Here is a 15,628-nt window from a genome sequence, read left to right as displayed (position 1 = left end):
TCTAACCTGCTGAACACTTCCTCTCCAAACCCCATGCTTGTGGTTTCACAACCTCCCTAGGCACAACCCTCTCTCCCCCGGATCCTGTCACCAGCCTGGTGCCTCTGTGAGAAAGTTCCACTGCAAGACGCCCTGGGGATTTATCATTTCCCTCTTTCACCCAGTCCGGTCGCCAGTAAATCCCAAGAGCCCTCTGAGGCTATACCTGGGGTGGCTCCCTCCAGCCGGCTTGAAAGATGAATTCCTGCACCATCGTGATGAGGTTCCTGCTGTCTGGGCCTTTTGTCTTTGGTAGGCAAGGGAGATGGGGAGGGGAAGGGGCATGCCTCTGTGCTGAGGGAAACAGCAGGTCTTTGTAGAACTTAGAACGGAGTAAATGAGCAGCTGATTTAAAGATGGCATGGGCCATAGGTAATGCGGGGGGCTGGGGAATCCTGGAGAGGAGAAGGAAAACAAAGAAAGTCAGACAAACAAACAAACAAACTACAGGCAGGATCTGAAGGTCTTTTCAGGCAAAAGAGGGAGAAAAAGGTCACAGCAGTGAGAGATGGGGGAGGGGGCTCTTAGAAGGGGGATATGCCTGCGTGCTAAGTCGCTTCAGTTGTGTCCAGCTTTGTGTGAACCTTGGAGAAGGAAATGGCAACCCACTCCAGTACTCTTGCCTGGAAAATCCCATGGACAGAGGAGACTGGTAGGTTACAGCCCATGGGGTCACAAAGAGTCAGACACAACTTAGAGACTTCACTTTTGCACTTTTGTGCGACCTAATGGACTGTAGCCCACCAGGCTCCTCTGTCCATGGGATTCTCCAGGCAAGAACACTGGGGTGGGGTGCCATGCTTTCTGGGGGGAATGGTTAATGTACACATAGATCTGGCCTAGGATCTCGTTCTATGCATGGTTCTACCTCTCATTGTCATCTTGGACAAGTCCCTTCCCTCTTTCTGGGGCTCAGTTACTTCATCTGAATAAACGAGGCCTGCATCTCTGACATCTTAAGTTGTGTGAAATAAGCCCAAGACCTGTAAGGAAAGCAGGGCTGAAAAAAGACAGTGTGGGGCCTTTCAGATGACACCAAGGATCACTGAGGTTGGGGAGGTGATAGGGGAATTTGAGATCTAATGGTTATGGCAGAGACTGGTCCATGGGGGTGGGGGAAGTTAGGGAGCGTTACCTGAGCAAGGAGGCAGCCTCACAGAGTCAGGGGATCTCCAACTTTCACAGGGAGGAAGCCTGAGGCTAATGATCTGAGTTTTCAGGATGACTGGGCCCCATGTCCCAGGGAGAAGTGGGTGTGTGAGGAGCTGCAAACCCTTGCGGCATTCCCATCACCACAGGGGGCCCCTTCAGATTGCTCCTCCCTTAGGCGCCACCATCTTCTCATCCTTCCTTTGCTGAGAGGCCAATCAGAAGTTGTGTGTCCTTTAGAGCTCTGGGTAGTAGGAATCACGGCTTCCATACGTCCTGCAGTCCAGACCCCCAGGAGAGGTTGGAGGGCAGCTTCTGGTCCTGCCCCAGGTGTGGGTGGCTTGACCACACTAAGGGCTGTGGTTGGCGGCCAATCAGCGCCTGCCGCTGTGGGGGCTTGTGAGGTAAGGAGGAGCCCCTGATCGGAAGTGGCTGACCTGCTTTTTATCTCAGCCCCAGCCTGGAGCTACAACCTGGATGTGCGACATGTACAAAACTTCTCCTTCCCACTTGCCGGGAGGCATTTTGGGTACCGTGTTCTGCAAGTGGGAAACAGGTGAGCTGTTGCTGCAGGCCCTCTCTGCCCTGGTCAGGACCTTCCTGTTTCGAGGAGTCTGTGGTGGGATCCAAGCAAGGCCATCTGATAGTAGGATGAGAACTATCCATCGTTAAAGGGCCCAGAACTTCCCTGGTGGTCCAGTGATTAGAACCCCAGGCCTCCACTTCAGGGGCAGAGTTCAATCCCTGGTTGGGGAACTAAGATCCCACATTGCGGTGTGAAAAAAAAAAAAGCCCTATAAGTGCCTAATAGAAGGGGATACATATGACAACCCCTAAAACGCTTTGCCACACTTTCTCAATTCCAGACTCTCTCCCAAACTAGACAGTGAACTCCTTCAAGGCAGAGATTTTGTTTCTCTCTCAAATCCGCTCTCCATCCCTAGTACATAGCACATAGCAGGTAAGCCATATGTGACTTTTGAATTGATTGCTAATTGAATGAAACCACAGTGTCACATTCTGGCAGATCATTCTCTCGGCCTGTTTTTCTGTACTGTTAATGGAAAAGATCCTTAACTTTCTAGAATTCTGGCATATTGGATAATTTTTCTGGGATCCAATAAGGAAGAGATGGGAGCTTAGCATCCACCCGGATAGGGAGTGGCTGAATTGCTTCCAGAAACCTTTTGGGAGATCTGAACCCCCTTAATAGGTCAGAGTGGTTGGGCAAAGACCTGGGCAACTCCATCTCACAGGTGGAATTTCTCATCAGGGTTGTTGTGGGAGCTCCAAATGAAGGGAACAGGATGGGAAACCTGTATCAATGCCAGCCAGAAACTGGAGACTGCCTGCCAGTCACACTGAGTGAGTAACTGGTTTGGGAGGAATGTGCTCAGGAAGTCGAGGCTGGCCCCATCACACCTGGGTTGCCTAAGTTTCTCCAGGTGAATCTTCTGGTGCCCACAGGTTCCAGCTATACCTCCAAGTACTTGGGAATGACCTTGGCAACAGACCCCACAAGTGGCAACCTTTTGGTAAGATTTTTGTATAGTGTGATATCAGTACCTATGAAGCTTTTGCTAGGAAAGGGAGACAAAAGAAAGAAAAAAGTGAATTAAAGATCCTATACAGATGAATGAAGAAAATGTGGTACATATATACAGTGGAATATTGCTGTTGTTTAGTCTCTAAGTCGTGTCTAACTCTTTGCGACCCCATGGACTGTAGCCCACCAGGCTTCTCTGTTTATGGGATTCTCCAGGCAAGAATACTGGAGTGGGTTGCCGTTTCTCCTTCCAGGGGATCTTCCTGATCCAGGGACTAAATCCAAGTCTCCTGCATTGCAGGTGGATTCTTTACCATTGAGCCACTGGGGAAATCACACAATGGAGTATTTCTTAGCCATAAGAAGGAATGAAATTGGGTCATTTGTAGAGATGTGGATGGACCTAGAGTCTGCATGCAGAGTGAAGTAAATCAGAAAGAGAAAAACAAATATCATATATTAACATATGTATGTGGAATCTAGAGAAAATGAACCCATTTGAGGGTCAGAAATAGAGACGCAGTCGGAGAGAACGGATGTGCGGACACAGTTGGAGAGGGGAGGGTGGGACGAATTGGGAGATTAGAATGGACACATATACACTGTCATGTGTAAAATAGATAGCTAATGGGAAGCTTTTGCATAGCACAGGGAGTTAAACTCAGTGCTCTGTGATGACCTCGAGGGGTGAGATGAGGGGACTGGGAGGGAGGGCCAAGGGACCAAGTGGGAAGTCCAAGGGGTCCATGTATACGTATAGCTGGCACTATACGTACACTTCGTTGTACAGCATAAATTAACATAACATTGTAAAGCAAATATACTCCATTTTTAAAAAAAGATCCTATGGAAGATTAAAGACACCAGAGAGATTTGGATTCAGTTAGCGTTTATTGAGACCCAACTATCAGCTCTTTTTAAGACCTTAGATACCTCAGTTTTTTTTTTTTTCCCAAATGTGAAATATCTGTGGCCATTCATACACAAGATGACTTATGGCGGTATATGACTTTAACATTTTAATAGTTATACATTGATTTAATGGTTTATTAGAAAAAAATATACAACAAGTCCCTCAAATTCATGATTTCTTGGATTGCATTGCTTAGGATGAGGCTAAAATTTTAAAAAGTAAATTTTTTTTTTTTTTAGACAAAACAAAACCCAAGAGGGAATGCAAAATGGGACTGGAAGTAGGTCCAGGAGAAGGAAGCAAAATAACTTACAGCATAAATAAATTAAAAATGAACCCATTATTACTGAACCAAGAGACTCACAATATATTTACATCCATTGCACATAGCCACTTTGTCATTAGGAGCAAGAGTTTCAGAAGTGGACGGGGAGGGGAGCGCGGGGCCAGCGAAATTCCTACATTGTATTCACAATTGGGGTTCAGAGGCTGTACAGGGAGGAGAAGCCCCCATCCCTTTTCTTACCCACTTTGGTCCATTAAGACCATGAGACCCGACGCCCGGAGTTGATTTTAAGCAACAAAGTCCTGTTTTTTTTTTATTTAATTCTGTTGAAGTCTAGTTGATTTACAATGTTGTGTTAATTTGTGCTGTACAACATAGTGACTCAGTTATACATATGTTTCTTCATATTCTTTTCCATTATGGCTTATGACAAGATATTGGATATTGTTCCCTGTGTTATACAGTAGGACCTTGCTGTTTATCCTGTGTATAATATACATTATATAGGATAACTATATGTAATAGTTTGCATTTGCTAATCTCTAACTCCCAATCCTTTCCTCCCCTATCCCTTCTCTCCCAACAATGTCCTATTAAATAACACAAGGAACAATATCCAATATCTTGTCATAAGCCATAATGGAAAAGAATACGAAAAAGAATGTACATATGTATATATGTAACTAAATCACTTAGCTGTACTCTAGAAACTAACACAACATTGTAAATCAACTGGACTTCAATTTTTTTAAAAAATAAATCTTAATCAAATGAAATATTAAATAAATAATAGTATGTGTGATATGCCCATATGGCAGAAATTGTGAATTCATACACAAATGCCTAAAGCTTGAGAAACCCTGCGTTATCTCTTCTAATCCTTAGGACAGAGGTGAGATAGGGATCAGTATACACATTTTACACAGGAATAAACAGGACCCAAGGGGTTAAAAGCCTTTGTCAAGATCACACAGTTTCAAGGAGGTAGAGCCAGGATTTGAATCAGATTGCTATCTGAGACGAGTCCATTGTTCTTCCCAATTCATCTCAGCAGTATCCTGACCCAGGTGTGTGAGAGACAGAAGGTTAAGTGAGTGAAATAAAGGGTTGGCTGAAAAGTTCCTTTGGGTTCAGTATGGAAAAACCCAAACAAACATTTTGGCCAACCCAATATTTATCCAGTATTTACTTGGAGTTTGGTTACTTAGCTATGATTACACACCAGGCACTGTACTGGGTTCTGATGGGGGAAAGGGGAATGAGATACAAAGACGACTATGACATGATCCAGACCTTTCAAAATTACAGTCTGGCAGGAAAGATAGTCATCAAAAAGGAAGCAGCATTGAAGATTCTAGGAATAGTCATTTGATTTGGTGTAAACGCAGAATGTGTCATTGGGAATAGAAGCAGATGGGCCTGGAAATGTACAATAGTGCCCACTGTAAACAATATGAATGCCAGACTAAGGAGTTTAGATTTCATCCTGGAGGCAGCGAGCATCCATTGGGGTATAGCATTGGTAGTGAGGATGAAGAGACTGATACAAAAGACCTGGAGGCTGAATTACCTTGCCTTGGTAACCAGTTGGTTATAAGGAATGAGAGTCGAGGGATAATGATGCTAAAAGGCAACGTAGACTTGGTATTTCTGTTTGATGGCTCAAGGAGCTTGCAGCAAGATGAATTTCAGAAAATTATGGACTTCATGAAGGATGTGGTGAAGGTTTTTGTTCTTGGCTGATGATGCACAAAAGACACACAGCAAGAGGAAGCCCCAACCCGTTTCATTTTTTAATAATTTAATTAATTTTTTTTTTTTTTGCTGGGCTGAGTCTTCATTGCTGAGTGGGCTACTCTCCAGTTGTAGTATACAGGCTTTTCATTGCAGCACCTTTTCTTGTTGCAGAGTACAGGCTCTACAACACATGGCCTTCAGTAGTTTCGGCTTCTGGGCTCTAGAACAAAGGCTCAGTTGTTGTGGCACATGGCTTAGTTACTCTGAGGCATGTGAGGTCTCCCGGGATCAGGGATCGAACCCGTGTCTCCCGCATTGGCTAGCAGATTCTTTACCACATGGAGCCACCAGGGAAGCCCGCCTCAACCTTTTCGAAACTCTTTGCTTCCTTCAGGCCTGTGATCCTGGGCTGTCTCGAACATGTGACCAGAACATCTATCTAAGTGGTCTCTGTTACCTCATCCACGAGAATCTGAGGGGTCCCGTGCTACAAGGGCACCCTGGTTATCAGGGTAAGGAGTGGGGGGCCCAGTGGGGAGCAATACCTCCAAGTGGTTGCCCTTTCATGGGAACAAGCATGGGGAGGCCAACCCCTGGAGACCCTTTACCAAGTCCCTCCGTGTCTGACCTCTGTAGAATGTATAAAGGGCAACGTAGACTTGGTATTTCTGTTTGATGGCTCAATGAGCTTGCAGCAAGATGAATTTGAGAAAATTGTGGACTTCATGAAGGATGTGATGAAGAAACTCAGCAACTCTTCCTACCAGGTAAATATAGTAGTTAGGATTCCTGGTGGTAGGCAATAGCTACCTAAAGGCATAAAGGGAAATTCTAGTACTAATACAATGTGTCTCTATAACCTAAGGGCATGACTATTACTGGACTTTAGCTTCCAGAATTCTCCCTAATTTGTATTTCTGTTTCTTTTTGCCTCTTGCTTCCCTCTTCTCTTTCTTTCTGTTTCTCTCTGCACACTGGCTCTCAGCTTCTTTAGATCACATGGGCTGGTGGAAAGCGCCCAAGTTCACATGTTCAAGTTGCAGGAGGGCTGTTGGGTTTTTTAAATTTTTTTAATCATCTTCTCAAGCAACCCCTCCCTCTGTAAATTCCAGTTTCACACAGGAAAGATTTTGACTGGCCTCACCTCAGTCCAGTGGCCAACTTCGGCCCAGCCAGTTGTACCCAGTTTAGCAGGGTCATATTCATACTCAGCAGAAATATGGCTGCTAGGAACCATCTCCTGTTGGTGAGGTGGGCAAACCCAGAGAACCAGAGCCCAGCAGACAGCATTCTATAAGGGATTTGAAATGTATTTATTTCTGTGTTTGTTTATATACGACCTCATTCCTTCTTCTTCTTTTATACAGCCTCATTTTCGAAAGAATGATTTGAGGCAGGAATGTGGAGTTGGGTTGCCCAGGTCTTGGATAAGAAGTTGAGATTGGAGCAGACAAGTGGGAAGGGCTGTGTAAAGAGCTTCATGTCTTCCTTCTTTTTTCTAGTTTGCGGCTGTTCAGTTTTCTACAGATTTCAAAACAGAATTTACTTTCTTGGATTACAATAGACAGAAGGACCCTGATGCTCTGTTGGCTGGAGTCAAACACATGCGTTTGTTGACCAACACCTTTGGTGCCATCAACTATGTTGCGTGAGTTCCCTTTTGTGAAAGATCCCATCCATTGGTTGTCTTGGGTATTACTAGCTTCTTCAGGTTGCAAGGTGTAGGAACTCAACAGGTAGATCTAGCAAGGTTATTGTAAGAATTCAAGTGGAGCTATTTTAGTTCAGGTCCCTTCATTGATTTATTTTTAGTTGAATGATAATTGCTTCACAATGTCATGTTGGTTCCTGCCATACAGCAACGTGAATCAGCCATAAGTATACATATGTCCCTCCCTCTTGAATCTCACTCCTACTCTCCACCTCATCCCACCTCTCTAGGTCCTCACAGAGCAATGGGCTGAGCTCCCTGAGTTATACAGCAACTTCCTAGTAGCTATTTGTTTTACATATAGTAATGTATATGTTTCAATGTCACTCTCACAACCTCTTTTCAAAATTATTTATTTATTTTAGGCTATGTCGGGTCTTAGTTTCTGCATGTGGGATCTAGTTCCCTGACCAGGGATCAAACCTGGGCCCCCTGCACTGGGAGCGTAGAGTATAGGCCACCTGACCACTAGGGAAGTCTCTCATTGGTGATTTTGGACAGAGGAGTGATAATCTGACTTACGTTTTTAAAAGGATCCCTCCAGCTGCAGAGTTGTGATCAGACTGTGGGAAGGGCAAGGGTGGAAGCAGGGAGGCCAGTCTGCAGGCTATTGAACAATCTAGAAGGCAGATGATGGTGGCTTAAGCCAGGGTGGGAATCCTTGAACAGGATCCATGATAAACTGTGTTCAGGTGGATGGAAGCTAGGGAAACAGTTGCATCCGAGACAGAACCAGAGATATTGGCAGCAAGTGGTTTTGACCCGGCCCACCCATCAGATTCTTCCATCCTTGGCAGCTTCCAAGTGTTAACAGCTCTCCCATTCTCCCCTCGTTATCTCTTCACCTCACACTGTGGCCTCTGCAGGTGACTTTCAGCTTCTGTGCCCAAAGCAGATCATGCCCTAAATCAGCGATGGTGGGATGGCCACTCTTGGATAAATTGTCCATCTTTGGTTAGCTGCAGAGAAGGCAATGGCACCCCACTCCAGTACTCCTGCCTGGAAAATCCCATGGACGGAGGAGCCTGGAGGGTTGCAGTCCATGGGGTCGCTGAGGGTCAGACACAACTGAGCGACTTAACTCTCACTTTTCACTTTCATGCACTGGAGAAGGAAATGGCACCCCACTCCAGTTGTTCTTGCCAGGAGAATCCCAGGGACGGGGGAGCCTGGTGGGCTGCTGTCTATGGGGTCACACAGAGTCGGACACGACTGAAGTGACTTAGCAGCAGCAGTTGGTTAGCTGTGGGGTGAGGAGAGAAGGATGGTTCAGATAGAGTGGCTGTCCCAGGGGAAGTGGTGGGCAGCCCGTCTTGCTTCAGAAGGAGGCTGTGGGCAGGGCAGGAATTTGCAGCCCGGACCTGTCCAGAATTTAGCCCTCCCCTCTTTCTCTTCTGTCACATGACTGAGCACCTACTCGAGTCAGGACCCAGAGATACAGCAGCAAATCAAACATGGCTCTTTCCTTGGGGAGCTCATGATTTGTGGGGGAAATTGATGTGGAAACAAGCCTCTTTGATTCCCTAGGAAACTTGCCATTGCAGAGATGTACAGGCAGCCTGGAGATGGTTGGGGAGGCAGAGGTGGTGTTGAATGAGCTTTCTCTAGAAGAGTGCCTTTCCAGTTCTCTTTGGCTATGGAACCCATCCTTCCACTGGAATCTCACCTAGATCACCAGCATATCTAACTGATTGAAGCGTAGTTGCCATGTGGTTGAAATGAAGAGTAGGAAGCCCAGAGTCTCCCCTCACTGCCCGCGGTCTCTGGGACAACCTCGTGGCTACCTAGAATTCCGTTGAAGACCACTGGTCCAGAAGGAGAGATATGGCTACGTGGGCTGAGGAAGGAGGCTCAGAAGAGAGCTTTTGAGGGCTGGAAATAGCTGCCTGGTAATTGTGAAGAGGGATTTGTCATCATTAGCAGGGCAGTGACTTAATGAGCATGGTGAGGCAGAGCCTCAGAGGATCTGGCGGGGAGTCTCTTACATCCCCCTCTTCCTGGATACAGGAAAGAAGTGTTCCGGCAAGAGCTGGGAGCCCGGCCAGATGCCACCAAAGTGCTTATCATCATCACTGATGGGGAAGCCACCGATGAACAGAACATTGATGCAGCCAAAGACATCATCCGCTACATCATTGGGGTACAGGCCCCAGGTCCCTGCTACTTCTTAGGACCCGTCTTCCCTCTCCTATTCTTGAACTCCACTCCCTTTCTCCCTGGGGCCAGGGTCTTGTGAAAATAGTAGGAAATTGTTTTGCAAGTTTGGAGATTCCAGCTCTTCACTCTTCATTTCTTCCAGATTGGAAAGAATTTTAAGACCAAAGAAAGTCAGGAGGCGCTCCATCAGTTTGCCTCCAAACCCGTGGAGGAGTTTGTAAAGATCCTGGACACATTTGAGAAGCTGAAAGATCTATTCACCGAGCTGCAAAAAAAGATCTACGTCATTGAGGGTGAGTGGCAGGCCCTGGGAGAGAGGGTTTGGGGGGTGTATAAAGAACCTCACCTAGGACGTTAGATTTGAAGCACGTGGAATAATAATCACGAGCGCTTACAAAGCTTGTGTCACTGTGCTAAGAGTTCTCTGGATAAAAGACCTCAGGTAGGAACTTAGGGCAGGCTGATATAGGAGCAGCCTCTATTTTCCTCTGAAGTTCTGTCTTCCTCTTGAAGCTCGGCCTGGTCCAGGACGGGGTTCCGAGCTGACCTATGTCTTATTGGTGTCAGCTGTGTCCTGTAGAATGACTATAATTGTTTCCATAACTCAGCTCCCTCGCTGTCATTTAACCTGGGCTTCAAATTATTTGAGACGGGCAAGCAGGGAGGGGCTGAGTGGAAGGAGCCCATAGGCCCTCTTTCTTGCCCCAGAATAAGAGAAGGTTTGGTTGTAGTTGTCAGACAGGAGAGTATTTCCCCAAGTAGCCTAGTCTGCTGAAAGGTACGCGATTCCCCCAGGAAGCCCCTTCGCTTAGGACACAGCCTTGGTGTTCACATCCTGTGAAGAGGCAATGTGTTATATATGATGGGACCAAGCAGAATTAACTCTGCCTGTGTTGTGTGACCTCAGGCAGGTCACTTTCCCTCTCTGAGGCTCGTTGCTCTGTCAAATGGGAATAGTAATAGCTATCTCAGAAGGTGGTAAGGTTTAACCACTGTATTCATTTCCTAGGGCTACTGTAACAAAGTACCAAATATGAGGGGGCTTAAAGCAAGAGAAATGGGTTGTCTTACAGTTCTGGAGCCTAGAAATCAATACTCAAAAGCTTGACAGGGCCATGCTCCTTGGGATGGTTTTGGAGAGAATCCTTCCCTGCCTCTTTCTTTAAAAAAAAAACAAACGGTGAATAATTAATTAATTTGGCTGTGCTGGGTCTTAGTTGAGGCACACAGTATCTCTGATCTTCATCGGGGCACACAGGATCTTTTGTTGCAACATGTGGGATCTAGTCCCCTGACCCAGTCCCCTTGCATTGGGAGTGTGGAGTCTTAGCCACTGGACCAGCAGGGAAGTCCCTCCCACCTCTTCTAACTTCAGTGTTTGCTAACATTCCTTGGCATCCCTTGTCTTGTAGCTACATCATTTTGGTTGCCTGGCTGTCTTTTCCCTGTGTGTCTGCCATTATCTTTTCTGTGTGTCTGTCCTTCTGTGTCCAAATTGCCCCTTTAATAAGGACACCAGTCATATCGGATCAGGGCCCACCCTAATGACCTCGTTTAAACACATCATAAGCTAATGCCTGTGGCTGGCAATTTGTTATGTAAGGGAATATTGAAACACTCCTGTCAATAACATCCGAGTAACAAAAGATGTACAACCATGACTCTGGTCAGTAAGTTGTTGACTTGATTACCCCTGTAAAGACCCTGTTTTCAGATAAGGTCACGTTCTGAGGTACAAGGGGTTAAGACTTCAGTATATTTTCTTTAAGGTACACAGTTCAAGCCTTAATGACTGTTTAGAAAGTGCTTGGTAGCTTGTAGGCTCTAAGTAAGTCATAGCTCTTATCCTCTATCCTCCCAGCCCTTACTCATCCTTCAGATCACAGTGTAGATGTCATCCTCTCTGATACTTCCTTGTTGATCCCAAGTCTGGGATCCTGTGTGCTGCTTTAACCACTGTGTTTGTTTCCCATCACACCGCTAGGATATACATTGTATTAGAACTCCCTATTAGGATTTCCCTAGGGGGTCCAGTGCTTAAGACCCCGAGCTTCCACTGCAGGAGGCATAAGTTTGATGTCTGGTCAGGGAAGTTCAAGTTTGTTAATTCTAGCCATGGAGTCACGAATATATTGAGGGCTTTCCTGATGGCTCAGTGGTAAAGAATCTGCTTGCCAATGCAGGAGACAGGTTCGATCCCTGGTCTGGGAAGATCCCACATACCACAGAGCAACTAAGCCCATGCACCACAATTATTGAACCAGTGCTCTAGAGCCTGGCAGCCACAACTACTGAAACCTAAGCACCCAAGAGCCCAAGCTTTGCAACAAGAGAAGCCACTGCAGTGAGAAGCATCACATCTAGAGAAAGCCTGCATAGCAATGAAGACACGAAGACCCAGCACAGCCGAAAATAAATAAATGCATTAAAAAAAAAGAAAGAAAGAATACATTGGAAAATCACTGGAGAAGGTACATCGACCATAATTCAATTAAAAAACAAACAAATAGGAACTTCCCTGGGGGTCCAGTGGCTTAAACTCTGTGCTTCCAATGCAGGGGGCCCAGGTTTAATCAGGGAATATGCTGCAGCTGGTGGCTCAGACGGTTAAGCGTCTGTCTACAATGCAGGAGACCCGGGTTCCATCCCTGGGTCAGGAAGATCCCCTGGAGAAAGAAATGGCAAGCCACTCAGTACTACTGCCTGGAAAATCCCATGGACAGAGGAGCCTGGTAGGCTACAGTCCATGAGGTCGCAAAGAGTCAGACACGACTGAGCCATTTCACTTCTTCATGCTGCAGCTGAGAGTTTGCATGCCATAGCTAACACCTGGTGCAGCCAAATAAATAAATAAAAATTTAAAACAAACAAAAACTTGGACTGAAAAAAATTGAAAAAGAGAAAGAACTCTCTATTAGATGTCTGTCTCCCACACTATACTGAGATGTCTATCTCGGTAAGCATGGTGCCTGATTTTCCACCACTGTGTTCCTGGCACCAAGTATTTAGTGACTGTAAATATTTCTTCAGTGAATGAACACATCTTCATAATAATGGCTATGGTTCTTAAAAACTTACAGGTCACAGGCCCTTTATCTATATCACTGAATCCATTCTTAGTATCCTTGCCAGGCTGGTGGTAATTATTTTCATCTTATTGATTAATGCTGGCAGCAACTATAGAGCAGACACTGTGAATCCGACTCTCAGGGATAGTGTCAACATAGAACTCATGTTCAGGTTGAATAAAGAAAGATAAGGGGCTTTCCTGCTGGTCCAGTGGTTGAAAGTCCTCCTGCCAATGCAGGGGACATGTATGCGATCCCTCATCCAGTAGGATCCCACAGGGGCCGCACCCATGGAGTCCAAGCACTCTAGAGCCTGAGCTCTGTAACAGAAGAGGCCACTGTAATGAGAAGCCCATTCGTGGCAACTAGAGAAAGCCCTTAAGACCCAGCACAGCCAAAACCAAATAAATACAAAGAAAGATAGTAAGACAGGAAAACAGTGGAAACAGTGAGAGACTTTATTTTGGGGGGCTCCAAAATCACTGCTGTTGGTGACTTCAGCCATGAAATTAATTGCTCCTTGGAAGAAAAGCTATGACCAAACTAGATAGCATATTAAAAAGCAGAGACATTACTTTGCCTACAAAGGTCTATCTAGTCAAAGCTATGGTTTTTGCAGTAGTCATGTATGGATGTGAGAGTTGGATATAAAGAAAGCTGAATGCTGAAGAGTTGATGCCTTTGAACTGTGGTGTTAGAGAAGACTCTTGAGAGTCCCTTGGACTGCAAGGAGATCAAACAAGTCCATCCTAAAGGAAATCAGTCCTGGATATTCATTGGAAGAACTGATGCTGAAGCTGAAACTCCAATACTTTGGCCACCTGATTTGAAGAACTGACTCATTTGAAAAGACCCTGATGCTGGGAAAATTAAAGGCAGGAGGAGAAGGGGACGACAGAGGATGAGATGGCTGGATGGCATCACCGACTCGATGGACATGAGTTTGAGCAAGCTCCAGGAGTTGGTGATGGACAGGAAAGCCTGGTGTGCTACAGTCCATGGGGTCACAAAGAGTTGGACACAACTGAGCAACTGGATTGAAGCAGGATGTTTCAAGATTGTGATAGGTACTGTAAAGTAAATGAATAAAGAGATAATACAGGTTTAACTGGAAGAAGCCATGTTAAGGAAGCTTTTTAAGGAAGGCCTTTCTGAGATGCAGAATTTTTTTGTGGCCACACTGACCAGCTTTCGGGATCTCAGTTCCTCGACCAGAGGTTGGACTCAGGTCACAGAGTGAAAGCCTGGAATCCTAACCACTAAGCCACCAGGGAACTCTCATGAGATGCCTCTTTTTTTTTTAATTGAGGTAAAATTCACTCAGAGATGACTTTTGAGCTGAGGCGTGAAAGATGAGAATCAGAAAGTTATGGGAGGAGAGTAGACAAAGAGGATTATAGTCAGAGATAAGGTCAAGCGCAAAGGCCCAGAGATGGGGCAGGGATGGACATGGAGGAACAGGGGAAAAGGTCAGTGTAATGAATGTGGGGAGTAAGGGAGAGAAAAGGCTGGAGAGGAAGGCAAGGCCTCCCAGTTCCTCATAAGGAGTTTGAATTTTAGTCTTCAGACCAATGCGAAGTTGTGAAAGGCTTTAAGAAAGTGAAAGATGGGATCTGATACACATTTTTCAAAAAAAGAGTTAACTTGCTCTGTGGAAAAAGGCATAGAAAAAGGAAAAAATGAAGTCCAAGGGGGTTCCCTGGCAGTCCAGTAGTAAGGGCTCTGTGCTTCCACTGCAGGGGATGTGGGTTCGATGCCTGGTCAGGGAACTAAGATCCCACGTGCCCTGAGGCATGGTCAAAAAGAAATTAAACAGAATGAAGGAAAAGGGAAGAATCAAGGTTGATTCCTGGCTTTTAGCATGAGTCACTAGGTGGATGGGAGTGGCCTTCATTGAAGAGGGGAAGCCTGAGGAGAAACAGAAATCAAGAGCTGCCTCTTAGATGTGCTGAGTTGAATAACAGAATATCCACATTTGGGTCCCATGGTGTCTCAGGGGACACTCAGGGCATAAGTGGCTTCCCCGTCTGACTCTAAAGTCCACGCTCTTGGGAATTCCCTGGTGGTCCAGTGTTTAGGACTTGGTGCCCTCCCTGCTAGGGCCCCAGGGTCGACCCCTGGTGGGGGAACTAAAATCCCATAAACTGTGTGACGCAGCCCCCCAAAAAGTTCATGCTCTTTCTACCTTGCCTATGGGCAGATGCTGTGTGATTTTTTTCTCAGTCCTTTCATGAGCATCACTGCTCCTTGGGATTCAGCCCATTCTCCCTACTTCATCCCTCAGGCACAAGCAAACAGGACCTGACATCCTTCAACATGGAGCTGTCCTCCAGCGGGATCAGCGCGGACCTCAGCGAGGTGAGTGACGGGCCTGGGGCAACCAGCAGAGGAAAGTGGTGAGAATGAAGCTGATCCCGCTCGTCTGCCGCTCTTGGCAGGGCCATGGCGTTGTGGGGGCCGTTGGAGCCAAGGACTGGGCTGGGGGCTTTCTCGACCTGAAGGCAGACCTGCAGAGCAGCACATTTGTTGGGAATGAACAACTGACAGTAGAATCGAGGGCAGGATATTTGGGTAAGTATTTCTTTCTTTTCTGCTGGTTTCTTTCCGGTTTGGGGAACCAGAGAATCACTCACGTTGACTTTCAAAATCATAATGAAAGCAATGAAGCAACAGAATGAAGAAGTTCAGTTTAAATATGGTCATAATAGTCTTCATTTTTCTTTAACAGCCTCTTGTGTGTGGCTGCATGCTCACCATGTCTGACTCTTTGACCCCATGGACTGCAGCCCATCAGGCTGCTCTGTCCATGGGATTTCTCAGGCAAGAATGCCAAAGTGGTTTGCCACTTCCTCCTCCAGGGGATCTTCCTGACCCAGAGATGGGATTTGAGTCTCCTGCATAGGCAGGCCGATCCTTTACCCCTGAACTACCACGGAAGCCCCAAATATGGTCCTGACAGTCTATTTTTTCCTTAATAACCTCTCACCTAGGTATTAATCACATTTTTATTGTCTGTGTCTTA

The 15,628-nt window shown here is 46.0% G+C and overlaps 1 protein-coding gene across 1 annotated transcript in view; it reads left to right on the top strand.

Annotated features, from left to right (window-relative positions):
* The first annotated feature begins 236 nt into the window (after positions 1–236).
* ITGAL (integrin subunit alpha L) overlaps positions 237–15,628 on the top strand; it is a 42,469-nt gene continuing 27,077 nt past the window's right edge. Inside the window, exons 1-11 of the mRNA XM_068967026.1 lie at positions 237–291; positions 1,642–1,744; positions 2,462–2,553; positions 2,656–2,723; positions 6,065–6,182; positions 6,307–6,437; positions 7,173–7,318; positions 9,389–9,521; positions 9,681–9,831; positions 14,891–14,964; positions 15,045–15,177. Coding sequence (XP_068823127.1) covers positions 237–291; positions 1,642–1,744; positions 2,462–2,553; positions 2,656–2,723; positions 6,065–6,182; positions 6,307–6,437; positions 7,173–7,318; positions 9,389–9,521; positions 9,681–9,831; positions 14,891–14,964; positions 15,045–15,177 — 1,204 coding nt within the window. The remainder of the gene's footprint in view (positions 292–1,641; positions 1,745–2,461; positions 2,554–2,655; positions 2,724–6,064; positions 6,183–6,306; positions 6,438–7,172; positions 7,319–9,388; positions 9,522–9,680; positions 9,832–14,890; positions 14,965–15,044; positions 15,178–15,628) is intronic.

The sequence above is a fragment of the Capricornis sumatraensis genome, chromosome 3 (genome assembly GCF_032405125.1).
Source record: "Capricornis sumatraensis isolate serow.1 chromosome 3, serow.2, whole genome shotgun sequence".
Lineage (NCBI taxonomy): Eukaryota > Metazoa > Chordata > Mammalia > Artiodactyla > Bovidae > Capricornis > Capricornis sumatraensis.
This window is presented reverse-complemented; position numbering and strand designations above follow the sequence as displayed.